The sequence below is a fragment of the Podarcis muralis genome, chromosome 16 (assembly GCF_964188315.1).
Source record: "Podarcis muralis chromosome 16, rPodMur119.hap1.1, whole genome shotgun sequence".
In the NCBI taxonomy this organism is placed as follows: Eukaryota; Metazoa; Chordata; class Lepidosauria; order Squamata; family Lacertidae; genus Podarcis; species Podarcis muralis.
The window spans coordinates 37,614,450-37,634,771 of record NC_135670.1 but is presented as its reverse complement, the minus strand read 5'-3'; the positions used below and the strand labels follow the sequence as shown (position 1 = coordinate 37,634,771).

The 20,322-nt window shown below is 46.3% G+C and overlaps 1 protein-coding gene across 2 annotated transcripts; it reads right to left on the bottom strand.

Moving 5' to 3' along the window:
- Nucleotides 1-1,327: 1,327 nt before the first annotated feature.
- On the bottom strand, nucleotides 1,328-17,746 carry LOC114586213 (MORN repeat-containing protein 3). Of its 2 annotated transcripts, XM_077920364.1 has the most exons (7): nucleotides 17,607-17,746; nucleotides 16,228-16,298; nucleotides 12,412-12,567; nucleotides 9,394-9,551; nucleotides 7,613-7,772; nucleotides 4,699-4,883; nucleotides 1,328-4,046 (listed from the first exon to the last, which is right to left on the bottom strand). In XM_077920364.1, exons 2-7 carry the CDS (start codon nucleotides 16,229-16,231, stop codon nucleotides 3,951-3,953), a joined length of 759 nt encoding a protein of 252 aa, XP_077776490.1. In that variant the 5' UTR covers nucleotides 16,232-16,298; nucleotides 17,607-17,746; the 3' UTR covers nucleotides 1,328-3,950. The 2 variants fall into 2 exon arrangements, with proteins under 2 accessions (XP_077776490.1, XP_077776491.1); XM_077920365.1 differs by lacking the exon at nucleotides 17,607-17,746 and having other exon boundaries at nucleotides 16,228-16,389.
- Between the last annotated feature and the right edge of the window lie 2,576 nt (nucleotides 17,747-20,322).

Genomic DNA, 20,322 nt, shown 5'->3' with positions numbered 1-20,322 from the left:
TATTTTTTCTTTTTCTTTTTGGGGCTCATAATGTCCAGTGCTTTGCAGCTCAACAAAGGAGGAAGAATTTCTGCTGCTTTGTACATCACCATCAACTGGGCAGGGTGCTTGCAAATTAACTAAACGGGTATTAGAAGTCACCCCAGGACTGGCCCTACTGAACACCTTCCAAGATTGTAATGGCCACTCACATTACACAGAGCTCATAACCTACCTACTCTCAGCAGCCAGAAGCCTCATAGCCAGACACTGGAGAGACCTGTCAGCAGTAAGCATGGACCAATGGTCCCAAATTGTATGGGAAACAGCCTTATTAGAAAATCTAAGCAACAAACTGAAAATGACACAGGAACAAATAGAAGAGGATGCCTTCACCCCAGTATGGCTCCAATCTTGCCCAACAAGACAACAATAGGAACCCACTGACAGTATACGAATCAATCTGGCTTACCTGACCCAACAAGGCTGACCCCACAAATGCAAATAAACCCCACTGCAACCAACGACACCCTGGGGCCCCAATCCCTCCCTCTACCAACGAACTGTAATACATTGGTACCTCAGGTTACATACGCTTCAGGTTACATACGCTTCAGGTTACAGACTCCACTAACGCAGAAATAGTACCTCCGGTTAAGAACTTTGCTTCAGGATGAGAACAGAAATTGTGCTCCGGCGGCACGGCAGCAGCAGGAGGCCCCATTAGCTAAAGTGGTGCTTCAGGTTAAGAACAGTTTCAGGTTAAGAACGGACCTCCGGAACGAATTAAGTTCTTAACCTGAGGTACCACTGTAAACAAATAGAAAGAGAACCTACCCAGTTGACACTAACACAACCCCCCCACACACACACTATATAAAACATGGGTAGGCAAACTAAGGCCTGGGGGCCAGAACCGGCCCAATCGCCTTCTCAATCCAGCCCACGGACGGTCCAGGAATCAGCGTGTTTTCACATGAGTAGAATGTGTGCTTTTATTTAAAATGCATCTCTGGGTTATTTGTGGGGCATAGGAATTTGTTCATATTTTTTCCCCTTCAAAATATAGTCTGGCCCCCCACAAGGTCTGAGGGACAGTGGACCGGCCCCCTGCTGAATAAGTTTGCTGACCCCTGATATAAAAGAATAAGTCTCCCCCCTCTTCTTCCCCAACCTTATACTTTACACTAATGTCTCACAACAAATGTAACTTATTTGTAAGAAACTGTACAACCTGAAAAAAAGAGACAAGGCATGTACTTTTGTAAACCAAGAAAATATTTAATAAAAATAAATTAAACATATAATTTTTTTTTAAAACCCTGTGCAGGGTGCTTTAAGGTAAAGGTAAAGGTACCCCTGCCCGTACGGGCCAGTCTTGACAGACTCTAGGGTTGTGCGCTCATCTCACTCAAGAGGCCGGGGGCCAGCGCTGTCCGGAGACACTTCCGGGTCACGTGGCCAGCGTGACGAAGCTGCATCTGGCGAGCCAGAGCCGCACACGGAAACGCCGTTTACCTTCCCGCTAGTAAGCGGTCCCTATTTATCTACTTGCACCCGGGAGTGCTTTCGAACTGCTAGGTTGGCAGGCGCTGGGACCGAACAACAGGAGCGCACCCCGCTGCGGGGATTTGAACCGTCGACCTTTCGATCGGCAAGCCCTAGGCGCTGAGGCTTTTACCCACAGCGCCACCCACGTCCCGCAGGGTGCTTTAAACTGGGATAAAAACCCAAGGCTGAACGGTCTGATTCAGACATCATGGCAGGCCAGGGATTCATTCTAAATTTTGTTCCTGGTTTCTCAGGATCACAAACCCGTTTCCCAGTTTTGACAAGCATATGACTTGCCTCAAACCAGGTGTGGCAGGGTTGGGGTCCAGGAGGCGAGGGGAGAAAGAAGCCCGCCATTCCCTTGAAAGCTCATTCTTGTAACACTAGATCATGGCTTGTTTTTCTGTATGAACCAAGCTAGTGTTAGTTTACATCAGCCAAAAGGGGAGGAAAGTGTGGCAGGTCTCTGCCCTGAGGAGATTACAGTCTAAATAAGGAGTTATATTTGCAGACCCTCCAAGTGTCCCTATTTTCCAGGGCCAGTCCTGGATTTATAGAAGCCACCCCAGTTTCTGATTTGATCCTGGAATGTCCCGCTTTTCCTTAGGACATTCCTGTTTTCATCAGAGAGATGCTTGAGGGTATAGAGTTATGTGTCCCCCTTCAGAATAATTTGCAGCAATGGCTAGTTTAACTAGTAGAATAAGAGACCAGGAAGAAAAATCTTTTAAGGAAGATTGGGGGAAAAATTGTAGAATATTTGAAAAAACTGTTGTAAACAAATCAGGATGTTAGCAAGATTAAATTCAGCAGTGTAAAGGAGATTGAGATAAAACGGGGGGGGGGGTATGGAATAACCACAATATGCAGCAGTAAAAGGTAATTAAAACAAACTATGGAAGGGGGGTGGGAGGGAAGTTGATGTTAGATGTATGGTTTGCGATTTGGTAAATGTTAATGTTCAAATTTTGTAAAATTGAAAACGATAAAACGTTTTAAAAATAGCAACATCCTCACACAAAAAGACAGGTGTGTGTATTATGACTCCATTTGACATTTTAAGTTAGCAGTGGGCAGGTTGTTGACCAAGGGGGAAGAGTCTGTGCCCCTCCTGATGTTGGGCTGAGGGGAGCTGTAGTCCAAAACATATTGGGGGGGGGGGACCAAGTTGGGGGGAAATTCTCTTGCTAACATTATGCTAACAGCAATAAGAAGCTGTCTTGCTGGCGCCAGAACCGTTCTGAAGGAGCCTACAGCTGTATCTGTTGCTTGGTGTCAACCCGCACACTAGCAAATTAAGCAAGTTCATTTGCTTCTAATGAAGATACACCATTGGCTTCCGAAGATTTCTCTCTCTTTTTCCTTCTTCCTTTTCTGTGAAGGTTTCCTTACTTGGAGAAGGGAGAACGTGATACTATCAATAGCTTTGGTTCAAAATGTGTGTTTTAGAGAGTCTTGAAATAAGAAGCGATCATGATGGAGAGAATCTATCAGGGACTCTTTTAGACTCCTTGACAACACAATTTGTGCCTTATGTGGCTGTCACTCTCTTTGCCACCCCCACCCCACCCCCCTGCTGTGGTGGGTTACAGGCTGCAGTGTCAATCATATTTATCCCAGTTTCAAAGTCTCTCTCCTTGATGGTACGAAAAGGTGGTTCAAAATAGACAGAAGCTTTTCTGGAAGAGAATTCAGGAAGAGGAGAGAATTGCAGTCATCACCCCAAATCTTCCCTTTGCTTTGTATCCCCAGCTTGTGCCAGAGCTGGAGAGCCAGTGTGGTGTAGTGGTTAAGAGCGGTAGACTCGTAATCTGGTGAACCGGGTTCGCGTCTCCGCTCCTCCACATGCAGCTGCTGGGTGACCTTGGGCTAGTCACACTTCTCTGAAGTCTCTCAGCCCCACTCACCTCACAGAGTGTTTGTTGTGGGGGAGGAAGGGAAAGGAGAATGTTAGCTGCTTTGAGACTCCTTAAAGGGAGTGAAAGGCGGGATATCAAATCCAAACTCCTCTTCTTCTTCTTCACTCAGGAAGGAATTATAGACCCTCCTTCCTTGGAGGTATTCAGGCCCCTCTTCCCCCCTCAGCACCTGCCATCTGAGGTGTGTGCCACTAACATCAGGGCCGGCTCTGGGACGTGCAAAGGGCAACTAGCTGCTTCAAGAATCCAGAGTAAGCAACTTGCAAAGAAATGTGTGGTATCTTGTATATTTCAACTCACAAGGTCTCTACCATGTCCCTCTTCCCTCTGTGTTGCTGCAGCTGCTAAACTAGTGAGCAAAGGGGCTCTTGCATAACCGGGAACAGAGAAGGGATCGGAATGGGATAACTTGGGAATCTCTTGGGAAAGAACACTTTGTACATTGCTGCTCAGCCTTCAACGGGAAGGAACCCCAGCTTTGGAGGGCAGGATTGTCAGCCGTCATCGTTCCTTCTGAGGCTGAGAATTTGCTTCTTCAGCATTTTCTAGCAACACAATAGCATTTTCCAACACACCCTCTGGGTCCGCTAGTTCAACCTGAAAGAAACATGGGGGGGGGGGGTGTTGCAATTTAATACATTGCCAAAAAACAAACAAAAAGGGAGACAGATTTGCATAACATTTTCATATGCTAATTTAAATATACAGATGCCAACTTTGAAATAATTAGGTAAAGGTAAAGGGACCCCTGACCGTTAAGTCCAGTCGCGGACGACTCTGGGGTTGCGGCGCTCATCTCGCTTTACTGGCTGAGGGAGCCGGCGTACAGCTTCCGGGTCATGTGGCCAGCATGACTAAGCCGCTTCTGGCAAACTACAGCAGCGCACAGAAACGCCGTTTACTTTCCCGCCGGAGCGGTACCTATTTATCTACTTGCACTTTGACGTGCTTTCGAACTGCTAGGTTGGCAGGAGCAGGGACCGAGCAACGGGAGCTCACCCCATCGCGGGGATTCAAATCACAGACCTTCTGATCAGCAAGCCTTAGGCTCTGTGGTTTAGACCACAGTAATAAAATAATTACTACTAAAATAGTAATAAAATAATAAAATAAAATAATTAGGCCACAGTAATAAAATAATTACTGCCCTCTAAATAATTACTGCTCAGGTGTTGGCTTGCAGGAAGAGACAGTGGAACCCACCCTTTGGGCCTTTGGGCCTGTGGGGAGCCTGTAACCTAGAGATTACCTTTGGGATGGGATACTGAGTTGGTTCAGGGGCTTCGTCACGGCCAAAATCAATCATGGTTCCACAACGGGGAATGTCTGCCACCCAGTAGCCTTCATAAAGTTGCCCCGTGTCCAAGTAGATGAACTTCCCTGGACCGTGCTTCTTGCCGTCCTTCCAGGAGCCTTCATACCGGTTTTCATTTTCTGCAATTGACACAGAGATTTTTGTGGGATTCACACACACACACACACACAGAGAGAGAGAGAGAGAGAGAGAGAGAGAGAGAGAGAGAGAGAGAGAGAGAGATGCTGGCTTGTGTTCTCACAAGGCCCTGCAGCATCTCCTAATAAATGGTTCTATCATGGTCTAGTTTGCCCCCTGCCCCCCCCCCCACACACTGGGGCAGGTCATTGTGGCTGTAGACTTTGCCCCTGAAGCATTTTTTGCACATGTCCGTCGCAAGGGCACAACCAAGCTGTGCCCTTCACAGTTTGGATGCTGTGGTTAACTCTCTTAAATCCTTTTGCAAGAAAGGGAGGAGCCAGCAAAACTGCATGAATCCTACGTTTCAGTTTACCCTTTCTGGGCAAGCAGCCAGTACCAGCTATTTGATCTTGGATGGTTGTCCATCGCGAACCTAACAGAAGGTGCATTTACCCCCTGCCTTGCAAAATTTCCAGTTACAGAGCTGACTATACTAAATCCGCAGGCACAGGAAAATAATCATCTATTAATTAGCTGATTTTAACCTTAGGAAAAATCCAGCCAGTTCATGATCAATTGGGCAATGTCTCTGGAGGACCAATTATTCAATTTGTGGTGGCGGCAGTGGTGATTTAAAATCCATCATATCCTTAACACCCAGAACATCCCAGCAGGTATTAATTTTAACCCCATAATCTTCTTTTCAATGCCTCGCCTCAGTATTGGAATAGGTGATATTACAACAAGAGCACCTCTGAGCACATGCAAAGTGAATTTGCACCTCTGCTGAGGAAGTGTCACCTTCAAGGGTTTCAGGTAAAGTGATATCAAGTCTGAATCCTCTTGAAATCTGTCAAGGCACAGTCATTACCTGTCCTTTTAGAAACTAAAGACATATAACCACCAAGACTCTAAATCTCACCAATTTCCTGATGCTGGAAGTTAGATACAAACAGATCCTGGACAGCAGTGTAATTAAGTGTACCTGCCCTCGGCATAACCTGGGCAGGACTACCAAACTGTTGCTTTAACAGTTCGTGTAAACATACCGTCAGCTATTAAAACAGCGGTAAATTATGTGTTTGCTCAGCATGGCACAATAATAATTTTTAAGGACATTTTAATCCTCCCTTTCCTCTCAGGAGGTCAGTAAAGCATATATGGGTCTGTCCCACATTTTACCTGCACAACAACCCTGAGGGAGGGGGTTAGGATGAGAAGGAGCAAACGACCCAGAGTTCCCAAGCTACCTTTGTTATGACTTAGTGGGATTTGACCCCAGGTCTTGAGGGCTCTAATTAGTCCAGCCTGCTAACCCCAACACCACACTGGCTCAGCCAAGCACGGCATGCTTTCAAGGCGGTAGCGCAGGCTTGGAACCTCTGGCCCAGGAGACCAATGTGCCTCTCCAGGCCTTGATCTCTTGCCCTTGGAATTCTCCCCCAGGCCTTGCCCTCTCACTGGCCCCAAACCTTTTTGCCTGGCTGGAATACATCCATGAACTCCGGCCTCCCTGGACGGAAGAGCGGTTGGAGAAACTGGCCTACTGGGCTGTAATGGTTCAAGGGGTTGCTCGTGCGTAAGCCTGTGCCAACACCTGGCTGGGTTGCCTGAGTGAACCTTTCCTGTCCGGACAGCCACTCACCCGTGGCTGTCTCAATCGCTGGCAGAATCCGTCAGTGGGCGTTTCTTAAACTTCTTCCAGCAAAGAAGTTCTTTGACGCCCAGTCTCCTCCTACTTTCCCTGTGCGGAAGCCTTTTGTGCAAGGAAGGTGTAGGCAGCGGAGGACCCTTCCTCCCCCCGCTGGTCCCTGGCAAGGAGTCATGTGACCGCCTCGCTGATTCCCCCATCTGCCCCCATTCTCCACTGGAGCTACGCTGATTCCCTTCCCCAGAAGATGGGCTGCCTCTCCCAATCCCGGGACGCTCTCTGGGATCCCTCTGGAGCTTGCTCTCTCCCTCCGGCACTGATGGCAGTTCCCTGACATGTGCAAAGGCAAAAACCTACATTTGTCGCTCTGCCCACTTTGCCCTGTGACCCTCAGGATGCCACCCAGAAGGGGGGCAGTGTGGCCCCCAGACTGGAAAAGTTCTCCCATCAGAGCCTTGGCCAGGAGAGTTTGGGTTTTACGGGTGTCTCCCTGCCACTGACATTTGATCAACACACATGTGACTGCATATACACAAGGGGACAGGAAACTTAAACATAAATTTCCCCAGAGCCTGAAGAGGGTGTCAGTGAGGGTGGAGGAAGCCCCAAAGAGATTGGGGGCTCAGCAGGGTTGTGGTTGTTGTTTTTTACACTGATGTGTGGGGTAGCACAGCCATCGCCCCCACTTTTCTGCGCATCCTCCAGGGTGCTCCCAACTTATGTGATTTTTGCTTCTGTGCGCAGGGGCCCTGTACTTGAAACCACTAAAACCCATTAAGTCTTCAAAAGACTACTGTGTGAGCTGAGGCAGGGTAAATGGAGATATGTGGCACAGACAGCAACAAGCCGTTGTGTTGTTGTCATTGCGCAGGCCACCTTTTGAGCAGCAGCGGCGGCAGCAGTCTATCTGAGCAAAGAGAGCTGAGAATGGCGGCGGCGGCACCATCTGGCCAGTGTTAATGTACCCCAAGTTCTGTTCTGGGGGGTGGGAAGGGCTGGGGCCCGTTCTGAGCACTGCCCAAAGGCATAGAGGAGCAGACCTCACGAGCATCATGGATGCAGCAGGGCGGTACTTACTCAGGCGGAACATGCCTTGCCCGCTTGGCTTGTCCTCAGACCACTGGCCTTCATAGATGGAGCCGTCCTTGTAGTACATCCGGCCCCAGCCGCTTCTCTTCCCAACGGCCCATTCCCCTTCGTAATACTCCATATCTGAGTAAAATTTTATTCCGTATCCCTAAAATCAAAAGATATTCATGTGGATGATCACAACAGCAAGCTTTCTCTTTAAAATGTTTAACTTTTATGTTAATTTTCTTTCTTTAAAAAGTCAATACAGTGGTACCTCAGGTTACATATGCTTCAGGTTACAGACACTTCAGGTTACAGACTCCGCTAACCCAGAAATAGTGCTTCAGGTTAAGAACTTTGCTTCAGGATGAGAACAGAAATCGTGCTCCAGTGGCGCAGTGGCAGCAGGAGGCCCCATTAGCTAAAGTGGTGGTTCAGGTTAAGAACAGTTTCAGGTAAAGTACGGACCTCCGGAACGAATTAAGTCCTTAACCCGAGGTACCACTGTACTTGTTGCTGATGCAAATTTGATTTGCTCACCCCCCCTCCCCCCACTTCTGGAAGCAGGACAAATCTGTCAATTTTTGTTTTCTCTCAGCTTCTCATTTCTCCATGCCAACTTTGTGGTTGTTGTTTTTTTAATGTCCTCATAAAACTCACCAGAGTTTTAGTGTGAATTTCTCCTTTTTGTATGCAAGTTTGCCTAACAGACATTTTTTTCCTTGCTATAATGCTGTCTTCACCAATAGACGCATCTTTACGCACACAAGTATATGTGTGTTTGTGGACACTAGTGGGCTGGAGAACTTCACTGCAACATTAGGGGGAGTGCAGATTTTGAAGGACGCCTGGGTTGCGGTTCAACAAATTGTTTTGGAAAGTGCAAGCTAGCTGGGTTCACCTTTAAATCCGAAATGGTTTGAATTTCTGAGCACCACAATTGAAGGAGGACATTGACAAGATGGAACGTATGCAGAGGAGGGTGATCAGGGGTCTGGAAATCAAGTCCCATGAGGAGCGGTTGAAGGAGCTGGGTCTGTTTAGCCTGGGAAAGAGGAGGCTGAGAGGAGATGGGATGGCCTTCTTCACATATCTAAAGAGTTGCCCTGTTCCAGAGGCTAGGACCAAAACCAAAGGCTTCAAGTTACAAGAAAGCAGATTCTGATGGTAATGGTAAGAGCCATTCAGCAGTGGAATGGGCTCCCTCTCTTTCCTGGGAGGTTTTTCAGCAAAATTGGATGGTCGTCTGTCAAGGATGCTTTAGTTGAGATTCTGGCATTGCAGGGGGTTGGACTAGATGACCCTTGGGGTGCCTTCCATCTTTACAGTTCTATGATTCTATGGATTTCTCCTCCACCCCTACCTTCTGGGCTGAATCCACACCACCTCCCAAAGTGTGAGGACAAAGTATGCAGAGGTACCTGGCTCTGTTCACTCCCCTCATGGCTTGCTGTCTTCCTGTCACTCAGAGACGGGAACAGAATTAAGGAAGCCATGAGGCTCCTGGAATTAAAAGCGGGTGTGCCAACTTAAATAAAATATTGGGGGAGGTTGTTAAGCCGCGCCCCACATAATCCATCACATGACGCAGTGCGCGCACACCATTTGAAGAAAAAGGAACAAGGCACTTAGTGAATTTCAGCAGGAGTCAGAAGAATGAAGCAGCTCAGAGCTTTGCCAATTCCCCCCCCCCCCATTTCTGATATTAATGCTGATCAGACTATGGCCCTCGGCTCACTTTTAAAGGCATACATTCGCATACGCCATTGCAAAAGAGCACGACTTACCCACATTTTGTCATTCTTCCACCAACCCGAGTAGACTTTCTTGTAGTCTTTTGTGATGGGATCAGGGAGGCTGTATGTCCCATATCCATCCCGTTTTCCAAATTTCCAGTCTCCGCTGTAGATGGCCCCTGTCCTCTTCCATGTCTGCGTGCCCTTGCCTGGCCATGGGGACAAAAGGCAGGAACTGGTAGGACAGACTTTCTCTCGTGGCCAATAAAACTGCCCAAGCATTATAGTTTTAATTTACTTGAGCCAATCGTTTCCAAACTAGATAAATGAGTAGTTATCTAGTTCTGAGAGAAGTGCATGAAGCAAATCCATGGAAGACTCCTGTGAGCCCAAATCGCTCACCTACAGAGGAGGTTGTCCTCAACATCGCTGCATGATATTTATTTATTAATTCATTTCATAAAATTTATATGCCGCTTGATTGTAAAAAGAAAAATGATTTACAAAGGCTGTACTGTACAGTGGTACCCTGTACTGTATAGTGGTTACATACGTTTCAGGTTACATACGCTTCAAGTTACAGACTCCGCTAACCCAGAAATAGTGCTTCAGGTTAAGAACTTTGCTTCAGGATGAGAACAGAACTCGTGCTCCAGTGGCGCGGCGGCAGCGGGCAGCCTCATTAGCTAAAGTGGTGCTTCAGGTTAAGAACAGTTTCAGGTTAAGAACGGACCTCCAGAACCAATTAAGTTCTTAACCCGAGGTACCACTGTACTGTTCTGGACATAGAAAAGGGGTCACCAGTGCAGTGTCCCAGGGGTGTGATGGCGCCCTTGAGGTCTTCTTCGCCTGACACCGTGGTTCTCAAAGGGAGCAATGCCTGGCACTGGTGTGGCAGCAGAAGAGGATGGCAAGTGTGGCTGGAAGATTCCAGGACAAGCAAATGAACATTTAAGAATTTCAGTGTCGCATAGTACAGTATCAACTTGTTATTTTATTTATTTGCAGAATATGGACAGATATCTTTTCAAAACGAGAGCGAGATCATCAAGTGATACGGCAAGCTTACACCTCTCACTGAGTTTGTGTACGTATTTAAGGTATGTATGTAAGAGGCTCGTTTATAATTGTATTTTGGGAATGATTCATGTTTTATACTTTCTGGGTGTCTCGTGATCATTTTATAAGACAGTTTTGCTCTTTATAATAAATCAAGCACTGCTAGGAGTTGTTTCTTTTTGTTTTCCATGGTATATCTTATCAATAAAAACTTTGGTGTGGCATGAGTACAGTGGTACCTCGGGTTAAGAACTTAATTCGTTCTGGAGGTGCGTTCTTAACCTGAAACTGTTCTTAACCTGAGGTACCACTTTAGCTAATGGGGCCTCCTGCTGTCGCTGCACCGCTGCCACGTGATTTCTGTTCTCATCCTGAAGCAAAGTTCTTAACCCGAGGTACTATTTCTGGGTTAGCGGAGTCTGTAACCTGAAGCGTCTGTTACCTGAAGTGTCTGTAACCCGAGGTACCACTGTAATTTTTTGTTCTGAAAGTGTGGTCCAGAGGGGGGGGAGGGGAGCCGCTGCCCTGACACCTGCTAAGTTTTTGAGCCTATCTTACTGCCCCCTTGTCCTCAAGGTGGTTGACGGTACCTTTCTCTCTCTTGAAAAGTTACCTAGTGCTGAAGGAGGAAGTTGGAAGAGCGTCTCTCTTCCACACTTCCTCTTCCACTTCTATGTGCTCTTCAGGGGTCAGATCGATTCTACTGATCTGTTTACGTCTATCCCTTGGGAAAGCAAGGTGTGCGTGCACAAGCGTGTATGTTCCTTTGCCTCTCAGTCAGGAAAGGGGAGTGAGGCAAGCAAGAGGGAAGAGAAGTTGCTTGCGGGGACGGCACCCGCAGCACTTGCTCAGAACTAAAAAGGCCAATGACTCCCTGCTAGGTCTATTAGCAGCTAGGGAAGCTTTTAATGTTTGATGCATTACTGTATTTTAATACAGTGGAACCTCGGGTTAAGTACTTAATCGTTCCGGAGGTCCGTTCTTAACCGGAAACTGTTCTTAACCTGAAGCACCACTTTAGCTAATGGGGCCTCCTGCTGCCGCTGTGCCGCCGCCACATGATTTCTGGTTCTTATCCTGAAGCAAAGTTCTTAACCCGAGGTACTATTTCTGGATTAGCGGAGTTTGTAACCTGAAGCGTACGTAATCTGAAGCGTCTGTAACCCGAGGTACCATTATATTTTGTGGCTGGGGAAGCCCAGCCAGATGGGTGGGGTATAAATAATAAATAATAATAAATTATTATTATTATTATTATTATTAGCCATGGCAGCAAATCAGATCCTCTTTTCCAGAAGCAATTTACCTGCTGTGAATAGCTGATTGCAGGTGAGGGGGGCTGTTTTCATGCTCTGGCTTTACTCATTTAAAGGTTCATCTCTTTAAATCTCTTCTTCCAAGCAGCGGTGGAACAAGCTGATCGGGCGCCTGGGGGGGCTCCTGTGCCCTGTGCCCAGGGGCGGGGCCAGCCGGGGCAGGACACTCCGTGGGGCCTCCAAGGAGTCTGCCTGCCTCCTTCCACTCAACCGCCCTACAGCTGAGGGGGGAGGCATTAGGCGGACAGTTTGGAGCAGTGCGGAGCCTGCGGGCGCCCAAGCCACCGTGTCACACCCAGAAGAGACATGTGGCTCGGGCGCGCTGCAAGGCCCCGTAGTAAGTGCCGCCCAGTGGTGACATCCGGGGCGACCCACCCACACCGCACTCCTCTTCCTCCTCCCCTGCTCACAAGGGACCTGCTTGCCTCAACATGCATTGGAGAGGGATCCAACCTGAGGCTAGTTTTTACATTGTCAAAATATGGAGGAACAGCCTTGTGTTTTTCTCCCAGGTGCCCTTGCAGCCTCCTGAAATAGTTTGTGTGGATACTAATTAAGTCCTCTTGCATGCAGTCTCAGACAAACTGTAGACTGTTTTATCTGAGGGAATCGCTGGGCCTCTCCCGGCTGCTGGGTTTTTTGCCTGGAATATCCTGCAACATATTCTATCATTCTTGCTCTGGATTGTCCTTACCGTGTTTTAGGTTGTCCAGCCATTCGCCAGTGTACCGGTCACCATTGACTGCGTAAACGGTGTGCCTTAGTCCGCATTTCTGGGCCTTCCTATCCCATTCATACCAAAGCGGGTCAACTGTCCTGGGATACTTAACAATGGGCATACTTTCCTTGCCTGGAAGGGGACAAATGAAAAACTTAGGGATATCTGAAATACAATTAGAGAGACAGTTTTCGTAGCCATGGGTTCTGCAGGATGACTGACTGACTTTCTTTTTTAACAAGCAGTTTTTTTATCACCTGCGTCATCTGGTTGCTGATCTGAGAGTGGAGCTTCTCATAAATTAAATACCAGGCTAAACAAGCAAAGGTAATAAAAGAGAAAATTAAAGCAACAATAACTGCACAGCAACCAAATTATAAAAAATGGAATAAAGTCGTCGGACGGTTGGAGCAATGAAGAGAGCAAGCTGATTGATTGCAGGTGAATGAGTTCACAGGAAACATATTATTTCCCTGCGCCCGAGAAATGCTTTAAATCTTGTCAGAAGAAAAGCACCTCTGAGCATGTGCAGAGTTCCCTTCCATCACCCACCATCCATCAGCAAGCACACACATTTAGGACTGGAGGACAAGGTTTCCAAGGCAGAAAAAGTATACATTCCAGACAACTTTAAATCTCTCTCTCTCTCCTTGCAAATTCTACTGTCAGAGTAAACCTCTGTCTTATTGTGGAAAATACTAGGTGTGACTATTTTAAGGATAAGATGTCACACCTGTTTCCTGTATCACTGCACCCAGGTGGTAATGCCCCTGATTTGCATGCAGACGGCCCCAGGTTCAATCCCCAGCATCTCTAGGAAAGGTCTGGGAAATCCCCCTTCCTGAAACCCTGGGGAGTTGCTGCTGGTCAGTGTAGACAATCCTGAGGTAGATGCAGGATAAGGGCTGCATCTGAAGGGAAGCAACAAATCAGACACACACAAACATACCAATTCAAGGTGCATAGTATCTAAAGCCATTCAAGTTAAGTTTCCACCCAAGGCAGAAAATCCTACAAGTGCTTCTTCCACAAACAATGTGCTGCCCTTTTGTGAACCATAAAACCAGCTGCCTGAGGCAGCCTAATGGTAGGGCCGGCTCTGGCTAGATAAGGCAGCTTTTAAAGAACCTATTCTGTGCTATAGATTATTGTAGTAATGGGAAGTGATAGACCTAAACATTGTCTCCCTTTACTATGAGTTGGAGCCAAGTCTCTACCCTTTCAGCTTCCTCTGGTAGTTACTTTCCTTTTCCTATGGATTTGTTTGTTAACTTGTTCTTCAGTAAACAGCCTCTTGTTCTGGGCCTACAAAGCAGCTAACCCTGCCATATATTAAATAAGAGCTTAACAATGACCTCGCCCCTACCTCACATGAGCCACCTTGGAAACATATTTCAATTGGGGTATATGCATTTTTCAAACAGTAAATGAGTTACCTTAATAGTCCTATTCCTATGGCCAGATAGCAGGTGGAAGTTCACATTGATGTTATTCTCTCGGACAGCCCTATTGGTCCACTGCCTCTTCCACCTGGGGACCTGCCTCAGTTCCTTGAAGCATCCTTTGGCTAAGCTATTTTGCCCAGACTTTATAAGGTCATGGTGACATCACGGGTGACGTCAAGGGCGAGGGTGTCCATATTGTGAGGCACCAATTGCCCAGGAGATCTTGCCAATTCAGCCTTTTCCCTCTTGGTCTCTGCTCTGTGTATTTTGTTAGCAGTGGAACAGGGTGCAAGGCTCTAGGGCTGGCAAACCATGAAGTTGTGTGTAGATTTAACAGTTAGAGGCCCCAAAGAATAAGTTGAACCCTGAAGAACAAGCCTCTTAGAAATTCCTAAGCTCAGAAGAGCCCTGTAGCCGAATCAGACCAAAGATTCATTGAGTCTCATCAGGGAATAAGGCGGGGTAAAAAGAAATATAGAATAATAATAATAATCTAGCATCTTGTATCCTACAGTGGCCGTACAGATGCCCCTGGAAAGGGCCGGCCCTACCATTAGGCCAAGTGAAGCAGCTGCTTCAGGCATCAAGATGCTGGAGGACAGAACTGCAGGCATCCCCCATTTTAGGCGCGACCAACATGTGCACAATTGTGCACACGTGCACAGAGCCAGACCCTTAAAGTGACCCTGAAACATCATAAAAGATGTCACTAAAAGGGACAGAATGGGGTGTTTCAATTGCACACAATTTCACACAAAGTGGGGGTTGCCTCTAGGTGGGCTCTGCAGCCTGAGGCACACCCACTAGGTAAGTCTCACTGCCCTCCAGCATCCCATCACCACGGTTAACGTAAGATTCAGCTGCCCGTCCAACGGGACTGCCATTTTATCCTCAGGCAGAAAAATACCTTGGTTCAGCCCATAAACTGGGCATGAAGGCAGTAGCTTCTACCCACGACTGGCATTCAAAGGTATTAATTACACTTTTCAAGTTATCCTCCATTAATTTGTCTAATCCTCATTCATTTGATAACCAATCCCTCTTCCCAGGGTATTCTGATTATTGTAGCTCTGTGAGGAGAATAAGTGTCCTCTAACAACTCTCAACACCCTTAGCAAGCTCTAGTTCTTAGGATTCTTTGGTGGAAGGCCACGGCGGGTAAAGTGGCATCCTGGTGCTTTAAATGCATTGTTATTATTTAATAAGTTTGGATACCACCTTTCATCCAAATAACACAGGGTGGCTTACAACATAAAAAACCAAAATGAGAATGCAAAATACTGTATTTTCCCATCTGTAAGACGCCCCCATGTATATTTTTGGGGACTCCGGTTTAAGAAAATGGGGAGAGATGGCCCCTGTGTACAGTGGTGCCCCGCAAGACGAATGCCTCGCAAGACGAAAAACTCGCTAGACGAAAGGGTTTTCCGTTTTTTGAGTCGTTCCGCAAGACGAATTTCCCTATGGGCTTGCTTCGCAAGACGAAACGTCTTGTGAGTTCTTGCGAGTTTGTTTCCTTTTTCTTAAAGCCGCTAAGCCGTTAATAGCCGCTAAGCCGCTAATAGCCGTGCTTCGCAAGACGAAAAAAACGCAAGACAAAGAGACTCGCGGAACGGATTAATTTCGTCTTGCGAGGCACCACTGTATAAGACACCCCCAAATTTAGGACATTAATTTTTAGGGGGAAAAACTAGTCTTATACATGGAAAAATATGGTATATAACAAAGACAAATAAAAACAAACTGATAGCCCTGCTGCACACATTTAAAAGGCCACAAATTGTTTGATAGGCCTGGTTACAGATAAACGTTTTAACCTGGTGCCTAAAGGTATATAAAAGGAAGGTGCCCAATGAGCCTCCCTGGGGAGAGCATTCCACAAATTGGGAGCCACCACAGAAAGGTCCATGTTTGGTGTGGATGTGGCCTTACTCTCTAGAACGTGCGCATGGGACTGCCACTGGATTACAATGGGCCCACCTGGGCTGCCCTCCACAGGGCTGGTGATGGTTCAAGCTGCGATAGGGAACTTGTGGCCCTCCAGATGTTGCTTGTCTTCAACTCCCATCAGCATGGCCAACAGCTGGGGATGATGGAAGTTGTAGTCCAACAACATCTGGAGGGCCTCAGGTTCCTCATCCCTGGTTTAAAGGTGAGAATGAAGCTCTTCGTTTGGCACTGCATTTAATCCACCTGAACCATTGTTCTTCTGGCGTTAAGAAGATGAGCAGGGAGATGGATTACGGATTGTGATCCTCTCCGTCCCCTCACCTGTACACCTGTATCTAATGTCCTCCTCCTCCTCCTCCTCCCCACCTTGATATGCTTCCTATACTCAAATACTCACCCATGGTTGAATGAATTCAGTGCTGGAAACCCTCTATAGAATTATATAGATGAACATCTGCAGAATTTGGCCTGTAATAGAGACAAATGCTTTGTTTTTCTGGTTGCAAAACAAAAACAAAATATAAATGCCAATCAATTTTTATTTTTTTTAAAAACCCAAGTTGTGATGCGAAATACTGATTCATACCTTTGCCAACCTGACAGCCTCCAGATGTTCTGGGTTACAACAGCTGTCCTGGCTGAGACTGATGGGAAGGCATCAGGTCAAGGAAAGCTGATTGGTAATGTATTTAATTAACTGTGCCACGTGATGCTGAGGTAGTGTGCCCAAAGCATTTTGAATGTGTTTTGGTTCTGCTTCCGTTCACTTGGGTTATGGTTGGCTCCAGAGTCCAAGGAGGCGCTGTTCCTCCTAGCATCTTACGTCCTCAGAGACCAGGCAGCCCACAAACAGGAAGGTGGAGGGCCAATTTAGTGGCAACTGGCCACCAGAGGTAGACTGCCTCAAAACCTAGGCATATAACTGTCATAGCAAATAGGCACTCATCAAGCCACCATCCTCTGGGAATGTGCCTGATCCCATTTTAGAGCCAATGTTGTTAGTAGGCACTGATAGACTTATCTTCCACCAATATAGATTTATTCCACCTCCCACAAACTCACATTGCTGAATTTACGTGTAGTTTGTAACTGAATCCCTTCCCAAAGGCACCTGGGGCAATGCCAAGATCAAAACCTACATATACTAAAATTCATTCTGATCCTAAATTTTAAGCAAACAAGGCCTCATAATCAAATGCCGTCTCATATACACTTTAAAGCAGCCAAACTCCAGATCTGTCTAGCTAAGGGGGCTCCTTGCTCATGGGGTTGGGGGAGGAGTTCAATTCTGTTTAGTTTCACACAACATGCAAACTGAAACACAGATATTGTCGAAAATTCACGATTCTCTGAATTCTGCAATGCAAAAATCATGCATAGAAAAATGCACAAACAGAGGCAACTTGCGCATAACAATGCATGTAGCCATAGAAATAACATACAGAATGCACTGTATTAAGGGAAAGAATGGTGCATATTATGGGAAATTAACGCTAAGGCGCTGATGAATTTTCTAGAGGATTTAAAAAAAAAAAGAACAAGCACCCAGAAACAGATTTGGAAGTGCAGGGAAATGAATTTAAGTTTGGTACAATGAGAAACCGAGCGAGAGAAACCAAAACGGACAGATTTGCCTATCCCTGTTCACACTCCCCCCCCCCCCCCCCAAGTCCTGCAGGAAAAACTCCCACTGAGTTGTCTTCTGGGACCCTTCAAATAGGAGACTAGGTTTCCTCTCTCTTCCCCTTCCATAATTTAACGCAATTAAAGACTGACCTCAGATCCACCGCTCTAGGTCTGGACCGTCCTGGGAAACCAGAAGCGCTGCCCAAAAGCAACTGAGGGCGGTTGTGGGGTTGGCATTGGAGAGCAGGCTGGTCACATCAGCTTGCAATGTGGCAGGGTAGCCATGGCAACACGGGCAAGCCTCTGCAGGAGAGCAAGCCCAGAGACGGACTCCGAGGGTGCCCTGCCCTCCTGAGGACTGTCTAATGAATAGAAGTTGGTCAAATCCATCAGAATCTGTTCACAGGGAACTGCCTCTCTTTTGGGGGGCGATGCATATGCAGCTAAAGTGTGGGGAGGAGTCGACACAGTAGCCCACTGCCCCTCCTCACACTGGAATTTGGCTTTTTTTCTGGGTTTGGGGGTTTGTTTGTTTTCTGCAGAAAAAATACATGTTTAGCATCAAGAAACAACTGAATAAAATTTATATACTACTTAATTCTTAGGGTGCTTAGGAGGTGTTGTTGGGGGGTGTTGCTGTTTGGTTTGTGGTTTTTTGTTTGCATTTTTATTATTATGATGTGGAAATTGTTCAAGTTGGTTGTGTACTTTTTGATGCTTTATTTATTGTTTATGTGTTTTGAATTGTGTATTTCCCCCCGTGTTGTAAGACAAGTTGAGCACGGTTTTAACTTTGGAAGGCAGCATAAAAATAAAATGATGTATTTCTGTATATATGTACAGTATGTCGACTGTAGCAAAGCCACTAAGCAGTTTACAATAAATATTAAAACTATCATTAAAAACAGTTAAAAACAAGCAATCTAAATCATTTTAGAAACAATATCAGCAACAAGCTAAAAAGAGGTTAGAACATGTCAGCATTTATTATTTTATTTTATTTAACAAAATTTATAAATGTAACATTATCCATTTACACACACATGCACACTCAAAATAATAAACTGCTTATTTTATATTGTTGCAGCTTTGGGGGGAGAGGGGTATCAGTCTACGTAATGCCTCTGAGTCCAAGGTACAAGACCAAGCTCACCAAACCAGTGCCGTTATCTAGGGAATTGTAAAACAATTAGCCAGCCACATAAGGACCATGATTGGCATAACCAAAGAAGTTGCTTGATGCCACGGGGCAAATGGGTGGGCCCTTCCCCATCCCTGGCTGGTAGTTAGGAATACAAGAGCTAGAGTTGTGGTGTGTGGTGTCAGCAGCAACAAAGCAGTCTGCAAAGCTGGACACAGACCCATGCTTGATTTCTGCTGGTATTTAAGGCTGTGACTAAGAGAGAAGTGAGACCTTTTGGAGTGTTAATGCTGTGAGCCCCTCCTTCTTGGCTCAGGTTGTGTGTGTGTGTGTGTGTCTGTGTGTGTGTGCATACATACATACATACATACATACATACATACATAAAAGGGTAAAGGTAAAGGACCCCTGACAGTTAAATCCAGTCGTGAATGACTCTGGGGTTGCAGCGCTCATCTCGCATTACAGGCCGAAGGAGTAGACGTTTGTCCGCAGACAGTTTTTCTGGGTCATGTAGCCAGAATAACAAAGCCTCTTCTGGCGCAACGGAACACCAAAACCAGAGCAGCACACAGAAACGCTGTTTTACCTTCCCGCCAGAGTGGTACCTATTTATCTATTTGCACTTTCGAACTGCTAGGTTGGCAGGAGTTGGGACCGAGCAACGGGAGCTCACCCCATCACGGTGATTCGAACCGCCGATCTTCTGATCGGCAAGCCCAAGAGGCTCAGTGGTTTAGAACACAGCGCCACCTGCATCCCTATACACACACACACAATATTACCCTAAAGACACCACAGTCTCTGCTGACTTGGTAAGCACCTGGAACCCCTGGAATATCTCACCACTAGGAGATTGGGTTGGTGTGCAACACTGGTGTTAGAAGTGGGATTCATGTTTCCTGCAGGAGGACCTCTGAGTGCTGTGTGTCTGAGGTGAAATGGAGGAAGGAATAGCAATAGCAAACAGGTGGAGTTGATGATGGAAAAACAGAGCCAATGATTTGACAAAATGGAACAGCGGTTTGATGGGGAAATGCAGCAGCAGAGCCAGCAGTTTAATGGAACAGCTGCAAACAGAGATGGCAAAAAACATATTTGGAGCAAAAACGTGACTCCATGCAAGGTAAGAACCCTGCCTGATCAGATACTACTGGAAAGGGTTGAAAGTGACCCATACCTGCTAACTTCCAGGTGACTGAATAAAACTGTTTTATTCCAGGAAGCTTTTCTGGGATACACAGTATCTAGCCTCATATAACCAACATGCTTAAATCTAATGAATGTTGAAGGGGTTAAGACCATAGAGCAAGCTGTCCTGACAGGCTTAGCTAGGTGACATACCCTCACCTTGGGAGGAAGGGTTACCAAACCCTTCGTTCTTTTTCTCTTTCCACCAGGTGAACCAACCAGTAAGAATGTCTGGGCTGGTTGCTCCAAGCCCAGACCACATGGCTTTAGCAAGCCATCTTTATGTTTCTATGCAAATAATTTAGAAACATTTAGAAACCAATTTTGAAATTAAGTTGTACCACCTGTCTTTTATTGCTGCTGTATGGAAAAGGACATGAATATGATATTTGAGGACTTTGTAAGTAAACCATTTTTACTTACCAAATGTGTGGTCTCTTTCTATGTTGAGGGGAAGTGGGAAATTTTGGAAGAAACTTAGAAGGGAATATGATAAACTAACAGCCTATATTTCCACACTCTACTTTGCTGCAA